Genomic DNA, 23,530 nt, shown 5'->3' on the forward strand with positions numbered 1-23,530 from the left:
GCGGGTTTTCCAAAAAGTGGTAGGACAAAAGTTTTTCAGTTCGAGCATCGAATATCTTGTGGTGCCGTGGGATGCGTATTTAATGTCAGAATACAACGATGCCATATAAGTAGGACTTTTTGTTCAACCAGCCCCAACAGCTCCAGTATAAGACCAAACTTTTGTCTCACTTTCACCCCCATTTCCCCGAAACCAAATGATTTTCTAAAATACTTAGTATGCACAAAGTCTTATCAAACTGATACCTTTTGATTGCTATATCACTTATTAAAATCGGACTATTCCTAGCTGACTTCGAATATTGCGTCTATACATATATAGTAGTCTCCTTGCGCAGGCTTACCAGTGCTCATCGTCTACATATACTGCCGTCCATAGTGATAGGCATTAAAATCGGAATATTCTTGTTTACAAAAAATTTAAATTTTGGAAAAGCAGCAAGGGTATATAAACTTGAACTTGCCGAGGCAAATACTTTATTGTTTTATTCTAAATGTTCGAGCTGCATAATTGGGTTTTCTTACTAAGAAACTTTTTTCCGTGTAACAATATACTGCCTCTCTGCGCATGCTCTCTTCTCTGAGAGCACGTTTTTGCCGCTTACGTCTGACTTTTGGTTTTGGATTGAATTCGAAGTCGGATTCGGATTCGGATTCGTTTCGTGTTGTTTGCTTCCAAGCTGAACGAGGCGACGAGCGGCAATCAAAACGCTTTGAACTCTTGTGGTGAGCGGACGTGTTCTCGATTGGTCTACCGTTGGTGCCGCCGGCGTACTTACTTGTACTTGTTGTTAAGTGCGCGTCTTCGTACTCGTACCGCGCTATTGTATTGCTCACGTTTGTTTAGGTAATTGTAGTGAAACAAAGTCAAACGCTAACACACTCGCACAGTGTGGATACGGATTGTGTGACAGCCTTTGTATCTGTGTTATTTGTTTCTCCAACTACGTACGCTCGTCAAAATATTGGACTGCGTTTTGTAACAATGTACGGCGAAATTAATAACACAGAACAGTGGTGGATGGTGTTCGGTGGATGGATTCAATGGTGGAGGGGTTTTTGGGGGTCTCAACCACCGATTGTTTACAGTATATGTGTGGGTAGCCGAACGTAAATGCGAGTATGTGTATCTGTATCCGTACGATTTTGTATCTTTTTTTTTGTGTGTGCGATGTTTGTGCGGGATAAGCCAAGAGTTTGTTGAAACGTTGGGAGCTTTCTTCCAGACCAACTATGATTGGTACTGGGAGTGGAATTGGGATGTTCTTATTGGCGTCTTTCAGTGGCTGGGCGGTGAATGAACTCCAACTCCAACTTGAGAGAGTTGCCACTGCCAAAACGACGGAAAACGAAAAACGGAAATCGGAAAAACTCAGCGCATTAAGCACTAAAAACCCAAGCAAGCACAACTTAACACAAACCACAAAATGGTGGCAGAGACACACAATTACTGCTTATTTTCGAAATATTAGCCAACTGTTCGCAACGGCAATAGCAACAGCAATAACCATAACAACGACGAAAGCATAAAGCGAAAAACAGACTACCCGGGTTTAACCAGAAAAAGTAAAGACAAATAGGAACCGAGGCTGTAGATTATTGTCTTTCCCAGTTGCCTCTGCTTTATAGCGGCTCTTTCCAATTGGACCTTAGTTCGAGTTACGAAAAAGTCTGCTGTAAATCAATGCGCAATTAGAATTAGAGAATGCACCCCCAAATTCGATTCCGTGGTGGTAGCTATAAATCGGCCGCTGCTCTGAGCTATACACACTTAAAACAATGTTTCATTTTGTTTAAATATTGGTTTATTGGTTTTTAATGAAAAACATATTTTTGGATACAAATTTCTGATGCTTGAAAAGTTTGTCATAGTTTCCAGAAAAAAAAAAAGTTTTTTATTTTGAAAAATTGAGCTTTGTCCCACTTCTTTTTTGAGTGTGGAATTTTCTTGTAATTTATTCAAGGGTGTATTTCCTTTTTAATATATTTGATTTGAGTAAGTGTTTTTATGTGTTCTTTTGAAATGAAAAGACCAAGATAAAATATTGTTAATATTATTGTTATTTTTGCTATTGAAGTTTAATTATTTTGTTACATTATTATAAAAAAAACATAGTTTTTTCAGAGAATAAGTTTTTGTTTTAATCTAAAGGAATCGCAGTCAGAAATAAATGAAATCTTTTCAAATTCCAACTAGAATCAAAGTACTTCAAAATTATATTTGGAATCTACATTAAATTTTTTGCCGTGTATGCTTTTAGACGTTAATAACCCCTGCCGAATATATAAAAAAAAAGAACGAGAACTTTTAGAAAAGCTCGTGTTGTTCCCGAATCGCAATCCCATATGAAAATTGTACACTTTTCGTACTGATAAATGTGAATAAGGGGTGTACCTCCCCACCGTCCGCTCTGATTAGAAGTCAAATTGTGACCGAATACTAAAAAGAGTTTGTTTGTTGAGTTGAGTATGTTTTCGCTTAGATAACGGCGACTATCTTATCGGAGGGCTTAATCTTTTGCAAGCTGGAACCAAAAAAGCGATTTCGTTCGAGCAGCTGCCCGGGTAACGAACCAACAGGCTCACTTCCCCAAAAAACACCGATCGAATGTGCATTTAGTATGCCTCAACCTTGGGCATTACTCACGGCTATAGCAGAGGCCCAGCCTGGTCGCCTTACGTCTGTATCTTGCCAACATGCGAGCTTGGCAAGACGATGACGAGGCCCTTGCTCAGCGAAAAACAGGAGAAATTATGCCCAAGCGCCCCGACTGCTGGATATCCTCTAGTCACAGCACCGACACAAAATGTGTTGTCTGCCTACACACAAAAAATTAGCATGGTCGTTTATAATTCATTACTGTAGCGTTTTTCAATATATTGTTCATCGTTATCCACTAAAGAAGTGTTTGGCCAGGGTTTTCAAACCACTCTATGCAAGCCAGAGCATATATACCGTAAACAGTCAATAATAATATACGATGACTTTCCGCGGCACTTTTCTTCAGCTTTTTTAAAACGCTACAAATTATTTCCAACATCTAGTACTTATTTATGGTAAAGAACCAGCAAAACAATACTCTTACATGATTTGTGTATTTCGAATAACTAACTAAAAACTTATGCTTTTGTTTGATCGGATATTTTTGTAGAATGTCTTTAAGTGGCGTTGAGTGATTTATTAGATAATTTTAAAATTAAAACAAGTAACCTACTTTATATAACTACTTCATAAGAGTAGATCAGTGTAGATCGGTCGTCTTTTATAAAAGTCAAATGCGTCTTTGCTTTTTGTGACTTCTTTCTTCACTTTGGCTTTGTTTTTTGTAGAGTGTTGCTCAAGTTACCGATGAAGCAACCCTTTTCAGGCCTTGTTAGACTCCGACATTGCGGTCGATCTGCGACGTATTCAAATACTCACAGTCGGCTGCCGATTGCCCCCGCACTGAGATGTCACGGAATTGCAACTGAATTTACAAGTTACTGACTCCACATGCATTTGACACGAGACGGCAATTGTTAGTGGGTTATTGGTTGACATACTTATTCGGACCAACAAACCGCACTTTTGGGAATTTGATACTAGGCAAGAGGTAAGTAGGTTGCTAGTGCCAAACAAATGATTTTCCAGTGGGGAAAACTCGTAAAAAAGTCTAATAAAAATAGACTAGCATTTAGCATGTGAGTTTTTATCAGTGACAGTAAGGTCTTACATTTAAAATTAAAAACAAGAAAGGAAGAAAATTTCGGCAAGCCGAAGTTCTGATACCCTTGCAGCTATTGCAAAAATAAAATATTCTTAAACACATAAAAATAATAATTTACTTGCGCATGCTTAAAAACATTGAAGCTATGATGATTTGCAGCTCAATTATTCGATAGTTCCTATGGCAACTATATGATATCGTTAAAATCGGAAGATTTTAATAAAATTAAAAGCGTAATTCTGAACTGTCAAATTATTAATAATTCAAAAAGAATTTTAAAACAAGAAAGGAAGCAAACTTCGGCAAGCCGAAGTTTATATACCCTTGCAATTATTGCACAAAAAAATATTTTTGAAAGCATTAAAATTATGATTGACTTGCGTGTATGTTTACATTGAAGCTATTTGATGCTTATTTGATAGTTCCTATGGCAGTTATATGATATCGTTTTCCGATTTTAATAAAATTAAAAGCGTAATTCTGAACTATCAAATATTTAATTAATCATAAAGAATTTCGAAAAAAATTACAAAATAAAAAAGTTAAATATTTTTTTTTTTAATATTTTTATTGTTCCCATAGGAGCTTTAAGTTATAGTCGTCCGATTTTGATGAAATTTAAAACATAATTTTGAAATATTTAACCATTACTATATCTCGAAGAACAAAAAAAAATTAAAATACACTAAAGTTATAATTTTTTTTGTTTATTTTTTCGATTGTTCCTATGGGAGCTATATGCTATAGTCGTCCGATTTTGATGAAATTTTAACAATAATTCTGAAATATTTAACCATTACTATATCTCGAAGAACTAAAAAAAAATAAAATACACCAAAGTTATAATTTTTTTTGTTTATTTTTCTGATTGTTCCAATGGGAGCTATATGCTATAGCCGATTTTGATGAAATTTAACAAATTTAAAATTTAACTTTTTTATTTTGTAATTTTTTTAGAAATTCTTTTTGATTAATTAATAATTTGACTGTTCAGAATTACGCTTTTAATTTTATTAAAATCGGAAAACGATATCATGTAGCTGTCATAGGAACTATTATATAATTGAGCTGCAAATCATCACAGCTTCATGTAAATCATAATTTTAATGTTTTCAAGAATATTTTATATTTGCAATAGCTGCAAGGGTATATGAACTTCGGCTTGCCGAAGTTTACTTTCTTTCTTGTTGATTCATTTTTCCGATTGTTCCAATGGGAGCTATATGCTGTAGTCGTCCGATCCGGCTCGTTCCGACTTATATACTACCTGCAATAGAAAGACAACTTTTGGGAAATTTTGATGAAGATAGCTTTAAAACTGAGAGACTAGCTTGCGTAAAAACGAACGGAAGTAACTTCTCTATTTTAGAATTATTTTTAAAAATTCTTTTGGGCATAGTAATAATTTGATAGTTCAGATTTACGCTTTTTATTTTATTCAAAACGGAAAACGATATGCTGCCCTAGAAACGATGGAATAATTGAGCTGAAAATACTAATTGCTTCAGTATTTTCAAACATATACGCTGATTAAACGAAATTTTAATGTTTTCAAGAATACATATAAGTATATATATGTATATAAACTTTGGCTTCTTTTATTATCATTTAAATCGCTCTTATTATTTTAAATTTATAAACTAAAACAGAAAACATTTTTTTGACGTTATTCTCTTAACGATTGCCTATTAAAAAATACAATAATAAAAATTTTATTTTGAAATTGGTTACAAAAAAATGCATTAATAATCTTCAGTCTTTCATACATACATATACAAATACAGAAAAATGAGAGAAAGGGAAAACCGATGGTCCAAGATTATCAAAATCTTAAGTGATAATTTACTTTTTAATAAAAACGGTAACAAAAGTTTAAATATACAACTTTTGAACTTTTATTGTCGGCTCTACACCGCAATAAAAAAATGTAAACTCGTTGTTGAACTTATCCATAAAATAGGAAACAATTTATTATTTTTTTAAAATCAAGAACTTTGTCTAAGACTAAAGTAAGTTGTGAGTATCTGTGGTACACATTTTTTGACTTTAAGAGACTTGACTTGACTTTAAAGCGTAATAAAATTCTATTGGAGCTTTTTGACCTTTATTTTAGCGTGGGGACTGGAGGGAGAGGTAGGCCGAGGGGGCCTTAATGAAATGATCAACTCAAGTAAAATTCCCGTGAAGTAGATATCTGCTTGCATACGTATACTCTCGATCGTACCTACATTTACATTTATGTGTGTCTGGCTTTATTGAGGTCGATTGTTCATTTATCGTCAATGTCAGTCATCAGGTGGCCTGCGTGCAAGTTTTGTTGTTTTTACACATTCCCTCTCAATTTGTTTACGTCTACGCCATTCATTACAAATCCCCGGCCGCAGTATACAGCCAAATCAGAGATCCCACCAGGGCTCCATGGCCCCTGGGATTTCCCAATCACACAATTCTCCGGGTTCCTACCATCTGAAGATGTTTTTTTCCCTAATTAGACATTAGCCAGAATCAGCAAAGCGGCGTACCATCGTTTTGTTTCCCAATATTCGCTTTCTGGAAGAATAGGCCGCATAAAGATTCAAATAGACGACTGGCCGATTTTTAATTTTTTTTTTTCACAACATGGAACATAACGCAACAATTATAGGAATACAATAACATTACATGAGTTCTACTATTTGGAGCACTCAAAAGGGTATAAGTAATAAAGTTAATTGTATTTATGGCATAGGACTCGAAAGGGATCAAAACGGGAGTAGTTTGACCTGCACACTGGTAGTGCTAATGGACGGAATCGGCGAGTTGGTCAGCAAGGAACATTTTAATTGGGCGAGGTTAGCAGATGAACAAAGTCGACAGTGCCAATGATAAGCTTGTGAATGAAGATCACAATATAACAGGTTCGACGGTCTTTCAGGCCTGGCAGATCCAAAACCCGCAATCTCTCTGTAAGAAGGCGCACACATGTATACACGTAGATAATCTCCGATTTCTGAACTGTCTAGCAATGTTCTGCCGCCATAGACTTTTCACCGAAAAGATTATGTTCAGCGACACGGTCGTCACTATATCTTCATCCACATATTCAACACGGATGTCCATATGCCGGACATTCTGCAATACGCCCGTTTGGTATCCGTAAACTGAATGATGGTTGGCTTTTGGGCATCGCTTCTGCAATTAAAATCCATGTGTTAACACTTTGTTTTTGATACAAATTATTTTGGTGCCCAGCAAGATATCTCTGCCCTTCTTTAATGTGCTTAAATTGTCTAGATCCTTTTTTTCTTTGATGAAAGTGCAGGTCAATGCCCAAAAATGTGTATCCGCAAACCACGGGCTGCTATCGATGACTGCACTTTGTACACTCAACGGTTCCTGACCTTGGTCTTCCGATTTTTAGCCTATGACGCGAGTCCTTGGAATCCACATTCAAAGTGACACTTTTCTGGGTATCCATGCAGCCCCTGGACTAGCACTCGTCTGTGCTTCCCCGCCTTTGTGCTCTAATCATCATCACAGTCGCTCATAGGATTGTCTAATATTATAGATTTATTTTGTTTTCGTAAATTTATATGTTTTTAAATATTTTTTTTTAGACAAAATTAATCAGTACCTTAAATACAGTCCAGGATTTGTTTCTTTAAGTTGAAGCCTACTTGATTTAAGTACGATTATTTCGGAGAAAATGGGTCTACCAATGACTTTATTCAAGAACCAATTTGGATCGAATGACAACTAATTTTTTCAAACTCGATGACGGTATAAATACACTAATAATCAATTTTCTTAAAAATAGTCAGTCTGAATGTACGATTTTAATCATTTTGCTGCAAGCTAATAATAACAACGCTTCAGCATCGGGTTTATTTGTCTTCATAGTGGGATTTTTAGGGTATTATAATTTCAGACACAAGTTTGCAATGCAAAGAAGGAGACATTTCCAACCCTAAAAAGAACATATATTGTTGATCAGCATCATTAGGAGAGTCGGTATAGCCATGTCCGTCTGTCCGTCTGTCCGTCTGCCCGTCCGTCCGTCTGCCCGTCCGTCCGTCTGCCCGTCCGTCCGTCTGCCCGTCCGTCCGTCTGCCCGTCCGTCCGTCTGTCCGATTCAACGCAAACTAGTCTCTCAGTTTTAAAGCTAGCTGAATGAAAAAAATTAAAATTTTAATAAATTAGAAAATTACAATTTCGCTTTGTTTTAAAAATACTTTAATACAAATAGTTGTCGTTAATTAAATATTATAATATTATAGGTTTGAATTTTATTTAAATGGAACAACGATATCGTACAGCGGCCACAGGAGCAATCGAAAAATTACATTGTACATTTTAAATTATATACGCATAGAAATCAAAATATAATTGTTTATTTTTTGTAATAGCTGCAAGGGTATATAAACTTCGGCATGTCAAAGTTTTCATTATTTCTTGTTTTTGAATAAAAACAAAGCGTTTTCATACCTTTGCAGAGGGTATTATAATTTCAGTCATATAGCTCCCATAGAAACAATCAGAAAATAAAATAAAAAAAATACAACTTTATTTATATTTTTAATTCCTTGACAAATAAAAATGGTTTAATATTTCAGAATAGCGCTTTTTATTTTATTAATATCGACCGACTATAACATATAGATCCCATGGGAACAATCAAAATACTAAAAAAAGGGAAATAAAATTGTAATTTTTCTATTTATGAATTTTTTTTAAATTCCTTTAGACATAGTAATAGTTTAATAATGCTGAATTATGCTTTTAATTTTATTAATATCCGAAAACGGTATATAGCTGCCATAGGGATGACCGAATAATTGAGCTTAAATCCATCATAACTTCAATGTTTTTAAATTTCTAAATAGAAATTTAGATGTTGTAAAATATATTAATTTTTTTTTAAAAGCTGCAAGAGCATATAAACTTCGGCTTGCCGAAGTTTATTTCCATTCTTGTTTTTTTTTTTAATTTTTGTCTACAATTTCTCACAACTTCTTGCAGATCTCCTTGTGCGGGCGCCAGACAGCATTTTAGATGGTGGGCGCACAGAAGACTTTCACTCCCGATTCTCTTCCACTCCAAGCCCTTTTCTCGGTCTCCCCTCTCCCACTCTCCCCCGACCAGTGCCCCAAAAGATGTCTGACACTATTTCACCCCAAGAAGGAATCCATCCTCTAATCCAAGCCACCAATCACCCAGAAAGGAATAGCGCAGTGGACCACGACCCCCAGCGAGCGGTAAAGGAAAAAGAGCATATCGCATTCGAGGCCTACATCACTGCACCCCTGAAGATCGTTGAGCCCTTCGAAAAGTGCCAGGTGGAAAAGGAGGAGGGTGACAAGGAGAAGGAGGAGGACAGTCCAACTAAGTCGGCCGAGATCGAAGGCACCACTGCCAAAGCAAAAAAGTCAGTCAGCTTCAATCCCAACGACGAGGAGATCCGCAAGTTTACCACTGGCGAGCCGATTGTCGACCAGATAAATCCCTTCCGCAATGGTAGCGTGGCCACTGGCCACAACAAGAAGACGCCTCCTCCGGTGCCAACAAAGCGATCGACTTTGAGTGTGCGGAAAACAGTGACCCAGCAGATGAGGGAACGGGAACGAGAAAAAGAAAAAGAAAAACAAAAGGAAAAGGAAAGGGAGCAGCAGAAGAACGATTCTAACAACCGCAGAAACAGGGCGTTCCAGTCTCACCAGGCCGATGATTATGTGACCACCGAGGAGGTGCTCAAGCAGTCCAAGTACGTGAAGACATATATAAAGAACCCGGACGCCGTCTTCGTCTACGATCCCACGGTGCTGGCGCGGCTGAAGTTCGAGGAGTTGCAGGAGTTGACGGGTAAGCTGCCCAAGCGGAAGCAGCCCCCCAAGGAGCCAAGGAACCAGGGCAACAAACAACCCCGCCACCAACCGCAGAAGCATCTGGAGCAGCCAACCTTTAAGAAGTGCTCCAAGCCCAACTACCCAGAGCTGGCCAACCTGAAGATCCGCACCGGCACCCACTCTGATCCCGAGATCAGCAGTGCCCTGCTCAATCCCGCCGAGGTGACCAAGAACGCGCGCAAGTTCGACGAACGGGTGAAGAAGCTACAAATCACCTCGGACGACGACCTGGACGAGATCGATGGACCGCTGACAAAGAGCGAGTCAAGCGACGATCTGGTCACCAGCTCCTCCGTGCCACCAAGTCCCCTGAAGCCTGCTATGAGTGGAAATGCAGTTGAGCCTTCGCTGGGCACCTTTACCAACACCGTTAGTTCTGAGGAGTTCCAGGCCTACCTGGACCGCAAGGGCCTGGCACTCATGCCCCGCCGGGAGATGGCATCTCCTTCGACGGCCAGGTCATCGCCACAAGTGAGATTTGGCAGTGCTACCGCCGAGGAGCGTCGCCAGCAGGTGGCCGAGTCTCTGGCCGCGCTTCGAAAGAGCAACACCAAGAAACTGTCTGTGCTGCAGAGGCTCTCAAACAGCCTCTTTCCGGCCCGGAGGAAGACCACGCCTAAATTGGAGGGTCCCTTGCCACGTCGCCTCTTTCACGAAAATGAGGAGAAGAAGGAGGAGCTACACCGCAAGGACGAGCCGCCCGAGATCCGACGCATTCTGCTGGAGCGCCAGAACCAGGTGGCCCAGGAGCAGACTCCGGTCAGTGTCGCCACTCTGCAGAGATCCACTCTGGAGCGACGTGGACTCAGCCCCAGGAGGAAGTGGCCTGAGGCACAGCTGGGCCGGATCAGCCGCTCCACCTCGGTGGATCGCAGCCAGTTCCTCGAACAATCGATACCAACCAGTCCGGTGGCCACTTCGACACCTGTGCGTGGCCAGAACCAGTGGGACCACCTGCGGGCCATCAAGGAGGTGACGGACCGCCAGCTCTACCACAAGCTGCACCAGCAGCAGCAACTCCAGGTGAGGCAGAGTAAGGGCGAAGACATCTACTCCCAAGTGGTAGTCCAGCCGGAGCAGGTCGGATTCGTGCGCGGCTCGCTGCAGCGCAACACCTTTTCCGGAGTCACCAGTGGTCGCCACAATCGGCAGATGGTGGTTCTGAACGACACCCCAATGAGACAGGTGCAGCCGCCACGCTGCCAGAGCGTGATGGACAACCTGGTGCCGGGTGGTGGGCAGCAACCTGGAATGCACCACGCCAACGGGACTCCTACGCCAGTCGTAATGCGGCAAAGGGTCGAGCACGGACAGGCACGAAGGATCGGGGGACTCCTCACCCGCGAGGAGATCCTTGAGAAGGTCAAGGAGTTCTGCCGCAAGAGCATCACCAGAACCCCGCTGCCGGAGTCTAAGGCCCAGATGCAGATGCAGCCCTTCTACAAGCGACACCTCACGCCCCCGAACGCCGATGTCTCGCCCGTGTCTTACGCCTCCGTGGACGACCAGTGGTAATTTTGAATACATTAATACCCGTAATTTGTAGAGTAAAACCGAGAAACCGATTGATTTCTGGGAGAATATTTATTTTGCAATTGATATTCTGAGTAAGGAATAATAGTCGTTGCTTTTATTTCCATTTATTTAGGGCAGTGGTCGGCACACATACATACTATAACAGTATTTTGCACGCGCAACTTGTCAATGTGCTTGTCTCGACTGCGGTTTTATAATGTTTGTGTCGCGTTTTACCGGAGTTCTGCTGCTGCTCAGCCTGCAAAACAATATCCTATGCTCATTAGATATGGCCGTGCCGACCAATGATTAGGCGAACCTGTAGCGGACTAGAACAGCTGATCTGAACAGCTGTCGCTCATAAAACATAAACAAAGATGGTTAACCTGTTGACTTTGTTTACGTTTTGACGAGCTACATCCTTTAAAGTATTTCTTTGTACTCAAAGTGTATACATGTTTTTCCAAAAATACGCTCCATAGTTTATTTTTATACCCTTGCAAAATAAATAATATTATAATTTTAGTCAGAAGCTTGCAACGCAGTGAAGGAGACGTTTCCGACCCTATAAAGTATATATATTCTTGATCAGCCTCACTATGAGAGTCCTTTTGTCCGTCCGGTCCCTCAGTTTTAAAGCTATCTGCATGAAACTTTTCCAAAAGTTGTATTTCTATACCAGGTAGTATATAAGTCGGAAAGAGACGGATCGGACGACTATGCCATATAGCTAAAAAAAATTATAACTTTCTGTTTTTTAACAACTTTTGGGAAAGTTTCATGCAGATAGCTTTAAAACTGAGAGACTAGTTTGCGTAGAAACGGACGGACAGACGGACATGGCTAGATCGACTCTCCTAGTGATGCTGATCAAGAATATATATACTCTTTAGGGTCAGAGATGTCTCCTTCACTGCGGTGCAAACTTCTGACTGAAATTATAATACCCTCTGCAAGGGTATAAAAATTACAAAATAGAAAAGTTACATATAAAATATATATATATATTTTTATTGTTTCCATGGGAGCTATATGATATAGTCGTCCGGTTTTTATGAAATGAAGTTTTAATTTTTTTTTATTCATTTTTCCGATTGTTCCTATGGGAGCTTAATGCTATAGTCGTCCGATTTTGATGAAATTTAAACCTTACTTTTGAAATATTTAACCATTACTATATCTCGAAAAACTAAAAAAAAAATTAAAAAACACCAAAGTTATAATTTTTTATATTCATTTTTATGATTCTTCCTATGGGAGCTATATGCTATAGTCGTCCGATTTTGATGAAATTTTAAACGTAATTCTGAAATATTTAACCATTACTATATCTCGAAGAACTAAAAAAAAAATAAACAAGAAAGGAAGCAAACTTCGGCAAGCCGAAGTTCATATACCCTTGCAGCTATTTCAAAAACTAAATACTCTTGAAAACGTTAAAATTATGATTTACTTGCGTATGTGTTAAAAAACATTGAAGCTATGATGATTTGCAGCTCAATTATTAGATAGTTTTTTATATGTTTTTATTATTTCTATGGGAGCTATATGATATAGTCGTCCGATTCGGCTCGTTCCGACTTATATACTACCTGCAATAGAAAGACAACTTTTGGGAAAGTTTCATGCAGATAGCCTTTAAACTGAGAGACTAGTTTGCGTAGAAACGGACGGACAGACGGACGGACAGACGGACATGGCTAGATCGACTCGCCTAGTGATGCTGATCAAGAATATATATACTTTATAGGGTCGGAAACGTCTCCTTCACTGCGTTGCAAACTTCTGACTAAAATTGTAATATTTATTTTGGAAAAACATTTTGAGTATAAAGAAATACTTTAAAGGCTGTAGCTCGTCAAAACGTAAACAAAGTCAACAGGTCAACCATCTTTGCTTATGTTTTGATGAGCACTGCTGTTGAGATCAGCTGAAATCGGAAGGTGGAGGTGGAAGGTACCAACGGTTTTTCAGGGATGGACTGCGTGGAAAGAGGGTTGCACCGCAGAAACATCGGCTTACTATCGCATAAATTAGTCCGTCAAAATCCGTCAAATTTTAACGGCGGACTAACTGGGAAGGTTTTGGAACGGCAAAACCTTATGGACCATCCCTTCAGCGGATGGAAGGTGGATGGATCTCTTTGGAAATACCCTATTAGAGTTGTTCTTTTAGAGTATCTCTTAATTAATTGAATAAACGAAGACAAACGAAAAATAGATTTTTTACTAAGTTTAATAAGTCAATCATAATAAGTTTAATAATTATATCATCGAATACATCCCTATTTGCAAGTCTATTAAAACTTCGGCTTGTCGAAGCTAGTTTCTAATTTAAGCGTATCATAATAAATATATTTTCCATATTTTATTTGTAAAGTGCCCGTCCGCAAGTGCCGCACCGGGTCCAGAGCCTACCCGTCTCCCAGGGGAACTATATTCCAGGGGGCAATGCCCTAGGCGGAGCCTCGCCCATCTACGCCCACGTCAGCAAGCGGAACAGCCTGCTTTCCAACGTCTCCGAGCAGTACTTGTCCAGCCAGCAGCTCGGCACCCTGACCAGGCCCGTACCCCTCAATCAACTGGTGCTGGTGGACACGGGCGCGGGTGTCCAGGTGGCCCAGCTGGTGGACTACCTGCCCTACGTGCGCCCTGCTCCAGTCCAGTCCCAGAGCTACTTGATGCAGGACGGCCGGGCCACGCCTCTCATCCTGGACCACTCGGCCCAGCAGGACAGCCAAATCTACTGGACGCCACAGCACCGCCAGCGGATCTCCCACCCAATACAGACACCACGTTTCATCAAGGCTATGCCCTCATCCAGGAACAGCACCATAAGCCGCCACTTGGAGGCTAGGATGGGCAATGGGAACGGGAACGCCTCCGACTGATTACTCAGCTCGGAGGCTGGCGAGGTGCGGCGGATCACGGAGAAACAATTATAAGGTGAGTGGGGTGGACTAAAGATCCCAGGGAGAATTAAACCAAAGCCAAATGCGAAATGCTTCTCTTTTGCGTAATAGCCTCATTCCATTGCCGCATTAGTGGACTTTTTCATTGGTGCATAAGCATTTAGCTAATGCTACTCCGACATATGAGTGGAACGAATAGCTGATCTGGGTTTGTTTACTTTTGAATTTTAGCAAATCCAAAAGAAATTAATTAAAAATAATGAATATGAGTGAGTTTACTCAACTCTTTAATGCTCAGCAGGACATGCATAATGCGACCGAGGCATTTGCCAACTTGGACGACAAGGAAGGGAAGCTGATTTGACGGGTTTGCAATGAAGACCACCACAGTTCCTAAAAAGGGCAAGGATCCCTGTATATTTGGGAGTTATTTTATGCCAGAGATCCAGCAGTAATGCATTGTGGTACTGCGAGCAGAATTTGCAGCGTGCGCTCTAGGTTTCAGTCATTTGTATACAAAATAGATTTTATAGTCAAAAGGCATCAAAAATTGCGCCAACCTTGCATATAGAAAACAGCTGTTGTAGTGGTGGCACGAACAAAATATCGGTATTTTCCGGTATTTATTCTAAAAACGTTTTTAATCGCATTTAATAATTGCATTTATTTTAAATGCGGCATTTATCCTTATGGGATTCCCTGTGTAAATAAATGGTCATTAGGCTAAATGCGCTTTAATGCGCCAATGGAATCAGGCTATAATAGCCTATCTCGTTTTGGCCAAAAAAAAAAAACAGTAAAACTTAAAATTAAATGTACAACTCATAAATTCTGAACCAATTTTGAAAGGTTAGGTTACTTACTATCGGATATATTAGTCCGTTGGTTCGGGTTTGGATTTTATGCTAAAATACATTTTTTTTAGCTTAAACAGGCATTTGGAAACTTTGTTAATAATAGTCGAGAGAAATATTTTTTCTTGTGTCTTCAGTAAACTTGTAGGTATCAAATGTGAGAAAAATAATGCCGAACAAAGCTCCATCTTGTGCATTAAAATTGCCAAAATTACCATTATTTTACAATTGTTCTACAATTTTTGGTCAATAATTCCACCACATCCACAAATATTTCTTTTTTTTTCTAATAAAACAAATATTTTAAAATTAATTTTATGGCTATTGTTACCTAAAAAATATATGATTATTGAATTATAATTCATTATCAGAAAACAAAATTGTCCTTAATTTTAGGAATCATTTCCTTAAATTTGAGCCTCCCAAACAAAATGTAGGAAAACATGACCTAAAAAGACTCTTAAGGCAATAATTGCCCTGTTTAAAAAAAAACTTTATTTACGCTTCCTTTTATATTGTACTTATGAGATAGTATGTAACATGAAGAAGAAAACGTTTCCGACCCTATTCTTAATCAGCATCAATAGCCGAGTCAATCTAGCCATGTCAGTATGACGTCAAGATCTCGGAAACTATAAAAGCGAGAGATTTAGAATTTGACATGCCGATTTTAGTTATGCCTAAGCAGAGCAAGTTTGTTTGTCAAAACGTGCCCTCGACCACTCTAACGCCCGCAATCGAAAAGTCTGTCAACTCACTCTGACACATGGAAGAGGCTGCTTAATGGGCTGTATATGTGTTTTTCGGTCATATCTATCGGAAATATTATATTTTCAGCTAGTTTATTACATATATGTATGCATAGAGTAAGAAATGTATAGAGGCACCATTTGCTCTGCCCGAACCTTTGCACATGCTCTGCTGAGAGCCATGTTCGAAGCTAAACTTGATTTCCCACCCCACTTTTCAGTATTTGGTTCGAACTTGCAATTCGGTCCCGCGGCGAACTTACAACCGCACAGCTCGCACCAACCCTTAGCAATGAGAGTGAGCAGTTCAGCTGCAGACACTCACCTCGGGACCAAATTACAAGTTCGAATCGAACCGTGAACCCCTTTTTTGGTCTAGGTGGCATCACTGGAAAAGTCACTCGCGTGAGCGGCATAGCAAATGCTGCCTCTATATAGTTCTTACTCTATGACTTTTTTCAAAAATCCCAACGGTTTTCAGGGATTTATTTCTTAATTTGCATTTACTAATTTTTATTTACGTGCCTAAATAACGAGAAAATAAATAAATAAAAACAGCCCACGTTTTCCAAGTTCCATTGTTTCCCGATCGCCGGTGAGCTAACCGACGTTAAATTGACGCACAGTACATATAAACATGCCGTCCCGAATTTTCCCAAAATATTCCACCGTCAACCTCTGCTGTACCTATCTTATAGCCTAGTCCCACAGAGCCCAATCACGCGAAACGATTGGAATTTTTCATGGATGGTGGACTGGTGTTCCCACAGAGCCACTTCCGCCATCCACCATGGATGGGTCTTAAACTCTATCAAACTCTTTTAGAAGTACTTTTTCCTGAATTTATTTTATCAAACAAAAAAAAAACTAAATAAAAAAATGTTAAATGTGTACTTATTAAATTGAACGCTGAATAATTTTTCGTCACAAAATTTAATATCAAAAAATTTTTGCGACAAACAAAGCTATTTATCTACCCAGTCATATTTTTTTAGCAGCGTGCTAAAACTGAAAATAGGTTCTTATTAACTTAAATGCTTAATAATTTTAAGTCTCAAAATGAATAAAAAAAATGTTTAGCTACAATTTCGAAGTTATTTAACTTGAAGAAATTATACCAATACGAACTACCAATAAATACGATATATATGTAGTTCCCAGTAGCTTTAGTCGATTGGAAGTTGTGGTCGTTTGAAATCTAGCTTCTCTATCTGTTTTCCCGCTAAATAAGCGGGATTTTCAAAAAGTGGTATAACAAACGTTCTTCAGCGCGAGCTGTTTAATACAGTAAAAAGTGAAAGCCTAAATAAAAAATTTCAAAAATTTTGAGATGACCGAGGTATCATTGGACCTGTAATTAAAGCCAAAAGTCAGTTTTTTGCTCCTCCAACAGATCCAATATAAGGATACAGTATTTCGCACTCTCACTCTGGAACCAAATAACACATTAATAGCAGTTAACAAAAGAGTGGGGACTTTTTTATATATTACAATAAATTAAAAACAAGTTCACCAACTAAAAAAGCCACTTACACATTTGAGACTTGCTGTAAGTTATTTGAATAAATACTTTTATAAACTTGTATTAAAGTGAAATTCAATAAAAAAATTAATACAAAAAAATGGATAATTTATAGGCTGTTATTATTATTTTAGCCACGTGTAAATTTTCCATTCTTTTTTTTTACTAATATTTGGTCAAATTTCACTTTGTTTTGAGCACTCGGAGGAAGAAGTCGTTGACGGTAGACGGTGGTAGTGTGGATTGGAATTTAACTTTTTCACCGTATACTCATCGTTCCCCCAAAAATAATGTGAATTAACTATTAGTACTGCCTTGCTTATCGATATCAGCCTCGTTGGAGGTGGATAAACATAGATATTCCTTTCCAAATATCGATTTGAACGTCTTTTTAAAAACATCGATAAAACCGAATTTGGCAACGACGTTTCTCCACCTCTAACAGCTGCTGCAAGTTGTTTTTTAATACTTATAATAGTTATGCGGCATTAACGATAGGTGCCACCAATAGCTGAAAATCTAGGTATGTAGCGCATTTAATGTGTCCTAGATCCCATCCAAATTTGCAATAAATCGAATGAAGTTAACACACAAAAACCAAGATGTGTTTACATATACATACATACATATGCGTTGTTTTCAACTTTATCTTTCCGTAATAGATATTCACACAGCTGCGTCCATAAATACACCAGCACACTCGCAAACATATATGTATACGTTTTAAGGTCGATATGGAGCCTTTCAATTTTTATCAAAATTTCCTTTGGTACAGCTATCTTGCTTACACTCACGGGAAATTGAACATGTAAAAACTACTATTATACTGCTCTCTCGCTTTTTTTTGCGTGCAAGTCCGGGGCTGCACGGTTTTCTTCTCTAGGTCAGTGCCAGAATGACGGGAAAATTCTAAGCTATCCCCGCAATAATTGTTGTCTGTGTTCTATCTGAATCTCTTACATTGCATTATCGTGCTACCAAGCAAATTATTATGTGGGGTTTTTTTTAACAAGTCCTAATAATAACAACAACGTACATATGTATGTAAATGATTTCGTTTTTTGTGCCTATAATTAAATCAAACAAAAACATCTCTTGACGAGGTAAATTTAACGAGACCTTCCACTTAAAAAACTTCTGATATCACAAATTGTAACAACTATTTCTTATTTTACAAACCAGTGACTTTCCAAAACTATTAGTATGCACAAACTCCTATTAAAGTGATACCTTTTGATTGCAATATCATTATTTAAGACTTGACTATTCTGAGCTGATTTCGAATAATGCGGCCATATGTACATATGTACATACATATATAGTAATCTCCTTGCGCACGCTTACCGGTGCTCATTGTCACTACTTGCACTGCCGTCCATAGTGATACCTATTTCTATTTTAAAATGTTTAGAACCTGCAAAATACTCATCAAAAGTAGAATATCAACATGACCCGCTACTTTAGTATATTGATAGCCGAGCACCGGGCAAACTGCGCACATTGGGAGAAGGGAGGCTAAATTGCCGGCCGACTCAAGTTAATGCCAATATAAAACCAACCAATTTGCTTCGCATGAGTATTTATCAAATGTTCTTTAATTTTCAAAAGTTGGGAACCAGAAAATATGTTTAACATATTGTTTTTCCTTTTTTTTTCGTCAAAGTTCTAAACAACACCTAAAAACTATTATTATATCGAACCCAGTGTTCAGAGTTAACTCCAATGGGCCCCAATCTTAAGACCATTTTTAGCCATCCCAGCTTAAGCATTTGTTTAATTAATTTAATTTCAAAAAGAAAAACATATGAATATGAAACTTTATAGAATAAATAACTTTAAAGTCCAAAGTATTTCAGTTCAATTTATGAAGAACGAATGTACCATATAACTTGACTTGTATGCTTTATAAATACAAACAAAAATTATTTTGCACTTTTACGGAATATTCCTTGATTGAACTAGCAGTCATAATAGTGATTTGGTCAAAAATTATATTGGTTTATCAATGGTTTTTTTACTATTGCAGGTGTTATATTTTTAGTCAAAGGTTTGCAACGCAGTGAAGGAGTGTCGATCTAAATAGCCATGTCCGTTTTTCTGTTATTTGATTCCCATAGGAACAATCTGAAAAATAAATGATGAAAATTTATAGCTGTAATTTATACGAATATTTCAGAATAATGGTATTAATCGCATTAAAATCGGACAACCAATTCAGCAGAAAACCGACATAGCTTCGTTGTTTTTACACATATACGCACTAAAATCCAAATTGTTTTAGTCTAAAAGCAATTCTTAACTTCTCTTCACCACCAAAGAATTCGTAGTTACTTTTTTACACTTCAGTTTTACCGTCCCTCCCAGATTTACACGTCCTTCGCGCTTTCCGACTTGGTTATATATATATGGTTAGGTTAGGCTTATGATAGCAGATCAGTGTTCACCAAAAAAGAGTCGTTTTATAAAATATTAAATATTTTTAAAAGCTGCCTATGTTTCTATGCTTGGAGAGTTGGTGTAAAATACGTATTAATGGTCTTCTAATTTGCAGACGACATCGCAGAGATGGAGACGGAGGGCAGAAGGAGAGAAGACATGGGGCGATCTGAAACCAGGAACACTTGCAGCGAGGACTCTCTTGGGAGCAGTTCGTCGTCGTCAGTACTTAACTCGTGGACTATTTTGCCGGTAACAAAGGACAAGGAAAAGGAGAAGGAAGGCGGGCTAGAGAAGAACGAAGATTTGACGGATTTGAGGACCAGCAGTCAAGCGGACAAGCAAAAAAACGAGAGGTGAGACAGCCTGATGGCATCTCACTTCCCGGTACTCAAACAGAATATGTTTCTTCATTAGATGCAACAGGCCTGCTGCAGAGGATCCACATGCGGACGACATTTCCGATGGAATTTCGATAATCAGCGACTGCGAGAGTACAGATCGTATTTCGCCCAATCTTTTTCTGCGCGAGCCCCTCGTCGACTTGGGCTTCGGCGAGCTGCCGCCGAGCCCCGTCTGCAGTGGGCAGCAGCTGAAGGAGTACCCCGAGCAGGAGCAGGAGGATTCTGCGACAGTGGTGCGTTCCAAGCTGGAACTGCAACTTTTCCCTTTGGTGCAGAACGGTCTGACCGCCTTCTTCTATGTAGCCGCCACCCTGGCAGTCCTGGCCTTTGTAGGCAAATTGCGTCACCCAGAATGGCAGGTCCTGGGCGAGTACAAGCCCCTGGCCGAGTTAGAGCGCCGGGTGGGTGAGCTGGAGCTACAGAATAACCTACTGCGGGCCGAGATCGATATTATGTCCAAGAAATTGCAGTACCTCGGATCTGGCCAGGATGCGGTGCAGCGGCAAGGGCGTTTAAAGGGCAAAACGTTTAAGGCATGGCCTGGCAACGGCGACACTGTGAGTCCAGTGGACATAACCAAGGCTGACTTAAAGCAGCCGTTCCAGTGTCCAGACGGCCAGTTCGTTGAGATCGCTGGCATGTGCTTGGAGAACAACCGGGTGCCTTTAGATGCTCTGACAGATGAGATCGGAAATGAAGTAAACGACGTGCTACAGCAGTCTGGAGCCTTTCAAGAGTTTGAAAAGGTCACCGAGAAGCTGCGCACCTTTGCCAGCGACAACGAAGACGTTGGTGCCGCTCCGGGTGCGAAGGACTTTAAGTCAGATGATGGGCCAGAAGCAGCCACTTCCCACGGCCAGCCAAAGCTGGCGGATGGTTCGAAAGAGCGCTTCAAGCCAAGATACAAGCAGGAGCACTCGCACGAGAGGAAGCAGCGCCGACAGAAGCAGGTTCACGATCGCAGAAGCCGGCAGGAGGAGCATTCTAAGGAGCACGCCAAAAATAAGTACTACGACCAGTCCAGCCGGGGCCGCTACAACAAGAACGCCAAAAAGCCCATCGACCACTCCGACGAAAACAGCAAGCAGCGCGACCTCAACAATGACAGCGGAAGCGGTGAGTGGCACGAGCGGATGATGCAGCAGCGGGAAAACGCGCGCCACAAGCACGCCCAGAAGCGCAACAACAATAACTGGTACATAGAGCGGGGCGATAGTCGCGAGCAGTTGCGTTCCGGCGAGACCCAGTGCTGAGTGGAGCTGCATCCGTGAAATTCATCAAGACGATGACCCTGATCATTATCCAAAGAGGATTTGAACTTTCGCCTGAGGTCACATATATTTTAATCCCAAAGTATACTTAAGGACAACGTGTGCTAGTAAGCGCGCACCGAACTGCGCTGGTTCCTAACTATTCATGTGTGTTTACCATATTTCGACATTGTTTCTACAAGAAGTTTCGAGACAGTAACAGGATTGCGGTTTTGAAACACACTTTGGGAACAGGAGCTTAACGCGCATCGAGCGATACTCGTGCATAATATTTATTTATTTTTGTCTACGAATAGCTGCGTCAAATCTTGTATTATCCTTGTATCACGATTTCGCAATGTATGTACATATACAGTTTCAATGATCAATGTTAAATACGATGTTAAATGCGATACACTAGGCAATTTTAATGGAAACGTCGTACATATCGCACACATTTAACTCACTAAACTAGTGGCTCAACGTTAAATCAAATATTTACTTTATCAGATTTTCGATTTGAATATTTTAAATACGGTTCAGAAACAATAGTTTTGACTAGTAGTTAGCAGCAGTTGAAAACAATTGAGAATTAAAATCAAAAAAATTGGATTACAAGTAAAATTTAAGTTAAATGCGAGCGATGTCTTTGTATGGTATCGGTTCCTGCCACTTAAGAATGTGATTCTTTTGCTAAGTTCCAGCTCAACCTAAGAGACAGGCCGACCCAAGTACGGATACACTTGGCACAGTCCGTCAAGAAAGCAAAATCAATTTCATTTAAATGAGTTATCAATGATTCTTTTGAAACCGTATATTTCGCTAAAATTATGTATTGATATATACATAAATATATGTGATACCTATACTAATATTTTTTTTAGTCTAGAAAAATAAATTATTTTATCATATTAGGTATTTCTGGAAAGCCAATTCAAAAAAAGGAAATTTAAAGGAACAAAAATCAATATTTTTGTATGCATGTTTGTTTAAAACCTAAGCGTATATATACATAAATGTATAAATGTGTACCCAAAATGTTTTGCGATTAAATTAACGTTTAAATTATAATTAAACGTTTTTTCGAAATTTATTTCAATTCACATCAAGTGGTCAAGGGAAAGAATATGTAAAAAGTGTTTCTTGTAATAGACAGCAAGGAAGGGTACATATAGTCACATCCAGTTGATTACAAAATGTAGAATTTGTCGATATATATTTCATCAGATTGGTTTTCTAATAAGTGTTAATAAGCTACTTTTCAATTTTTAAAATAACAAGAGAAGGAGCAAGTTTCGCCAAGCCGAAGATCATATACCCTTGCAGTTATTGCAAAAATTAAATATTGTTTAAGCATCTAAATTTTGATTTATATACGCATATGTTCAAAAACATTGAAGCTATAATGATTTTCAGCTCAGTTATTCGATTTTCTATGGAATATATATTTTGACGTTTTCGGATTATAATAAAATTAAAGGCGTAATTATTAATCCATTACCATCTTAAAGAATTTAATAAGGGTGAAAAATATAAACAATCCGATTCGGCTCCTTCCGACTTATATTCTACCTGCAACAGGAAGACATTTTTTGGGAAAGTTTCATCCATATAGCTTAAAAACTGAGTGACTAGTTTGATCGACTCTCCTGGTGATGCTGATAAATAATGTATATACTTAATAGGGTCGGAAATTTCTCCTTGACTGCGTTGTAAGTTTCTGACTGGACAAATTATTCCCTATGCATCGGTATAAAAATATTAACCAGATTTAAAAAACTTAACAACTCGTAGCTAGTGTACAGAAATAGTGTCTAAAGTGTCAATGCGATTGGGGTGCAGTTGTTCTTCAGATTCTTTAAAAACAAAAAAAAATTAAAAACCCTTCTCTCCCCTTCAATACACCATCATTCGTCCTTGAAGGAAAGGAATCGTAAAAGCTTTGCCGCCGAAATACTATCAGATAATATCAGGGAAAAATTAAAGAACTAAGAATAATATCGAAAAAAATTTTAACAAAATCTCTTCGTTATGCTAACCTTTTCTTAATCCATAATTTTCTCGATCAGCTACAACTATTTTTAAGAATGTAATTAAAAGTGGGTGACATATTATTTTTTTTATAAATCCGCAGCGTACTTCTACGGCAAGCCGAAGTTCATTTGAGCCCATTTTTACTTTTCGCTTGAAACATTTGTGTTCCTCGCTTCAGTCTCTGATCAGCTTTCGTTGCGAGCAGACGCGTTTTTCATTTCGTTATGACCCCATTTACGTGCTCTGAGTGCAATGTTGCCGTTACGC

General features: G+C 39.0%; 1 protein-coding gene across 4 annotated transcripts; it reads left to right on the plus strand.

Moving 5' to 3' along the window:
- The first annotated feature begins 692 nt into the window (after positions 1-692).
- LOC108140340 lies at positions 693-22,300 on the plus strand. 4 transcript variants are annotated; one of them, XM_041708438.1, is made up of 5 exons: positions 693-846; positions 3,330-3,592; positions 8,705-11,099; positions 13,483-14,048; positions 19,691-19,800. In XM_041708438.1, exons 3-4 carry the CDS (start codon positions 8,839-8,841, stop codon positions 13,991-13,993), a joined length of 2,772 nt encoding a protein of 923 aa, XP_041564372.1. In that variant the 5' UTR covers positions 693-846; positions 3,330-3,592; positions 8,705-8,838; the 3' UTR covers positions 13,994-14,048; positions 19,691-19,800. The 4 variants fall into 4 exon arrangements, with proteins under 4 accessions (XP_041564372.1, XP_017118519.1, XP_017118522.1 ...); XM_017263030.2 differs by lacking the exon at positions 3,330-3,592; XM_017263033.2 differs by lacking the exons at positions 693-846; positions 3,330-3,592; positions 8,705-11,099 and adding an exon at positions 19,993-22,300 and having other exon boundaries at positions 13,949-14,048; positions 19,691-19,931.
- The last annotated feature ends 1,230 nt before the right edge of the window (positions 22,301-23,530 follow it).

Source organism: Drosophila elegans, unplaced genomic scaffold (assembly GCF_018152505.1).
Source record: "Drosophila elegans isolate 14027-0461.03 unplaced genomic scaffold, ASM1815250v1 contig_119, whole genome shotgun sequence".
NCBI lineage: Eukaryota > Metazoa > Arthropoda > Insecta > Diptera > Drosophilidae > Drosophila > Drosophila elegans.

Bases quoted from the DNA above. Each gene is read 5' to 3' on its own strand.
- LOC108140340 (XM_041708438.1), top strand. From the start codon at position 8,839: ATGTCTGACACTATTTCACCCCAAGAAGGAATCCATCCTCTAATCCAA. The intron at 11,100-13,482 runs GTAATTTTGAAT...TTATTTGTAAAG, and splicing joins GCCTCCGTGGACGACCAGTG to TGCCCGTCCGCAAGTGCCGC.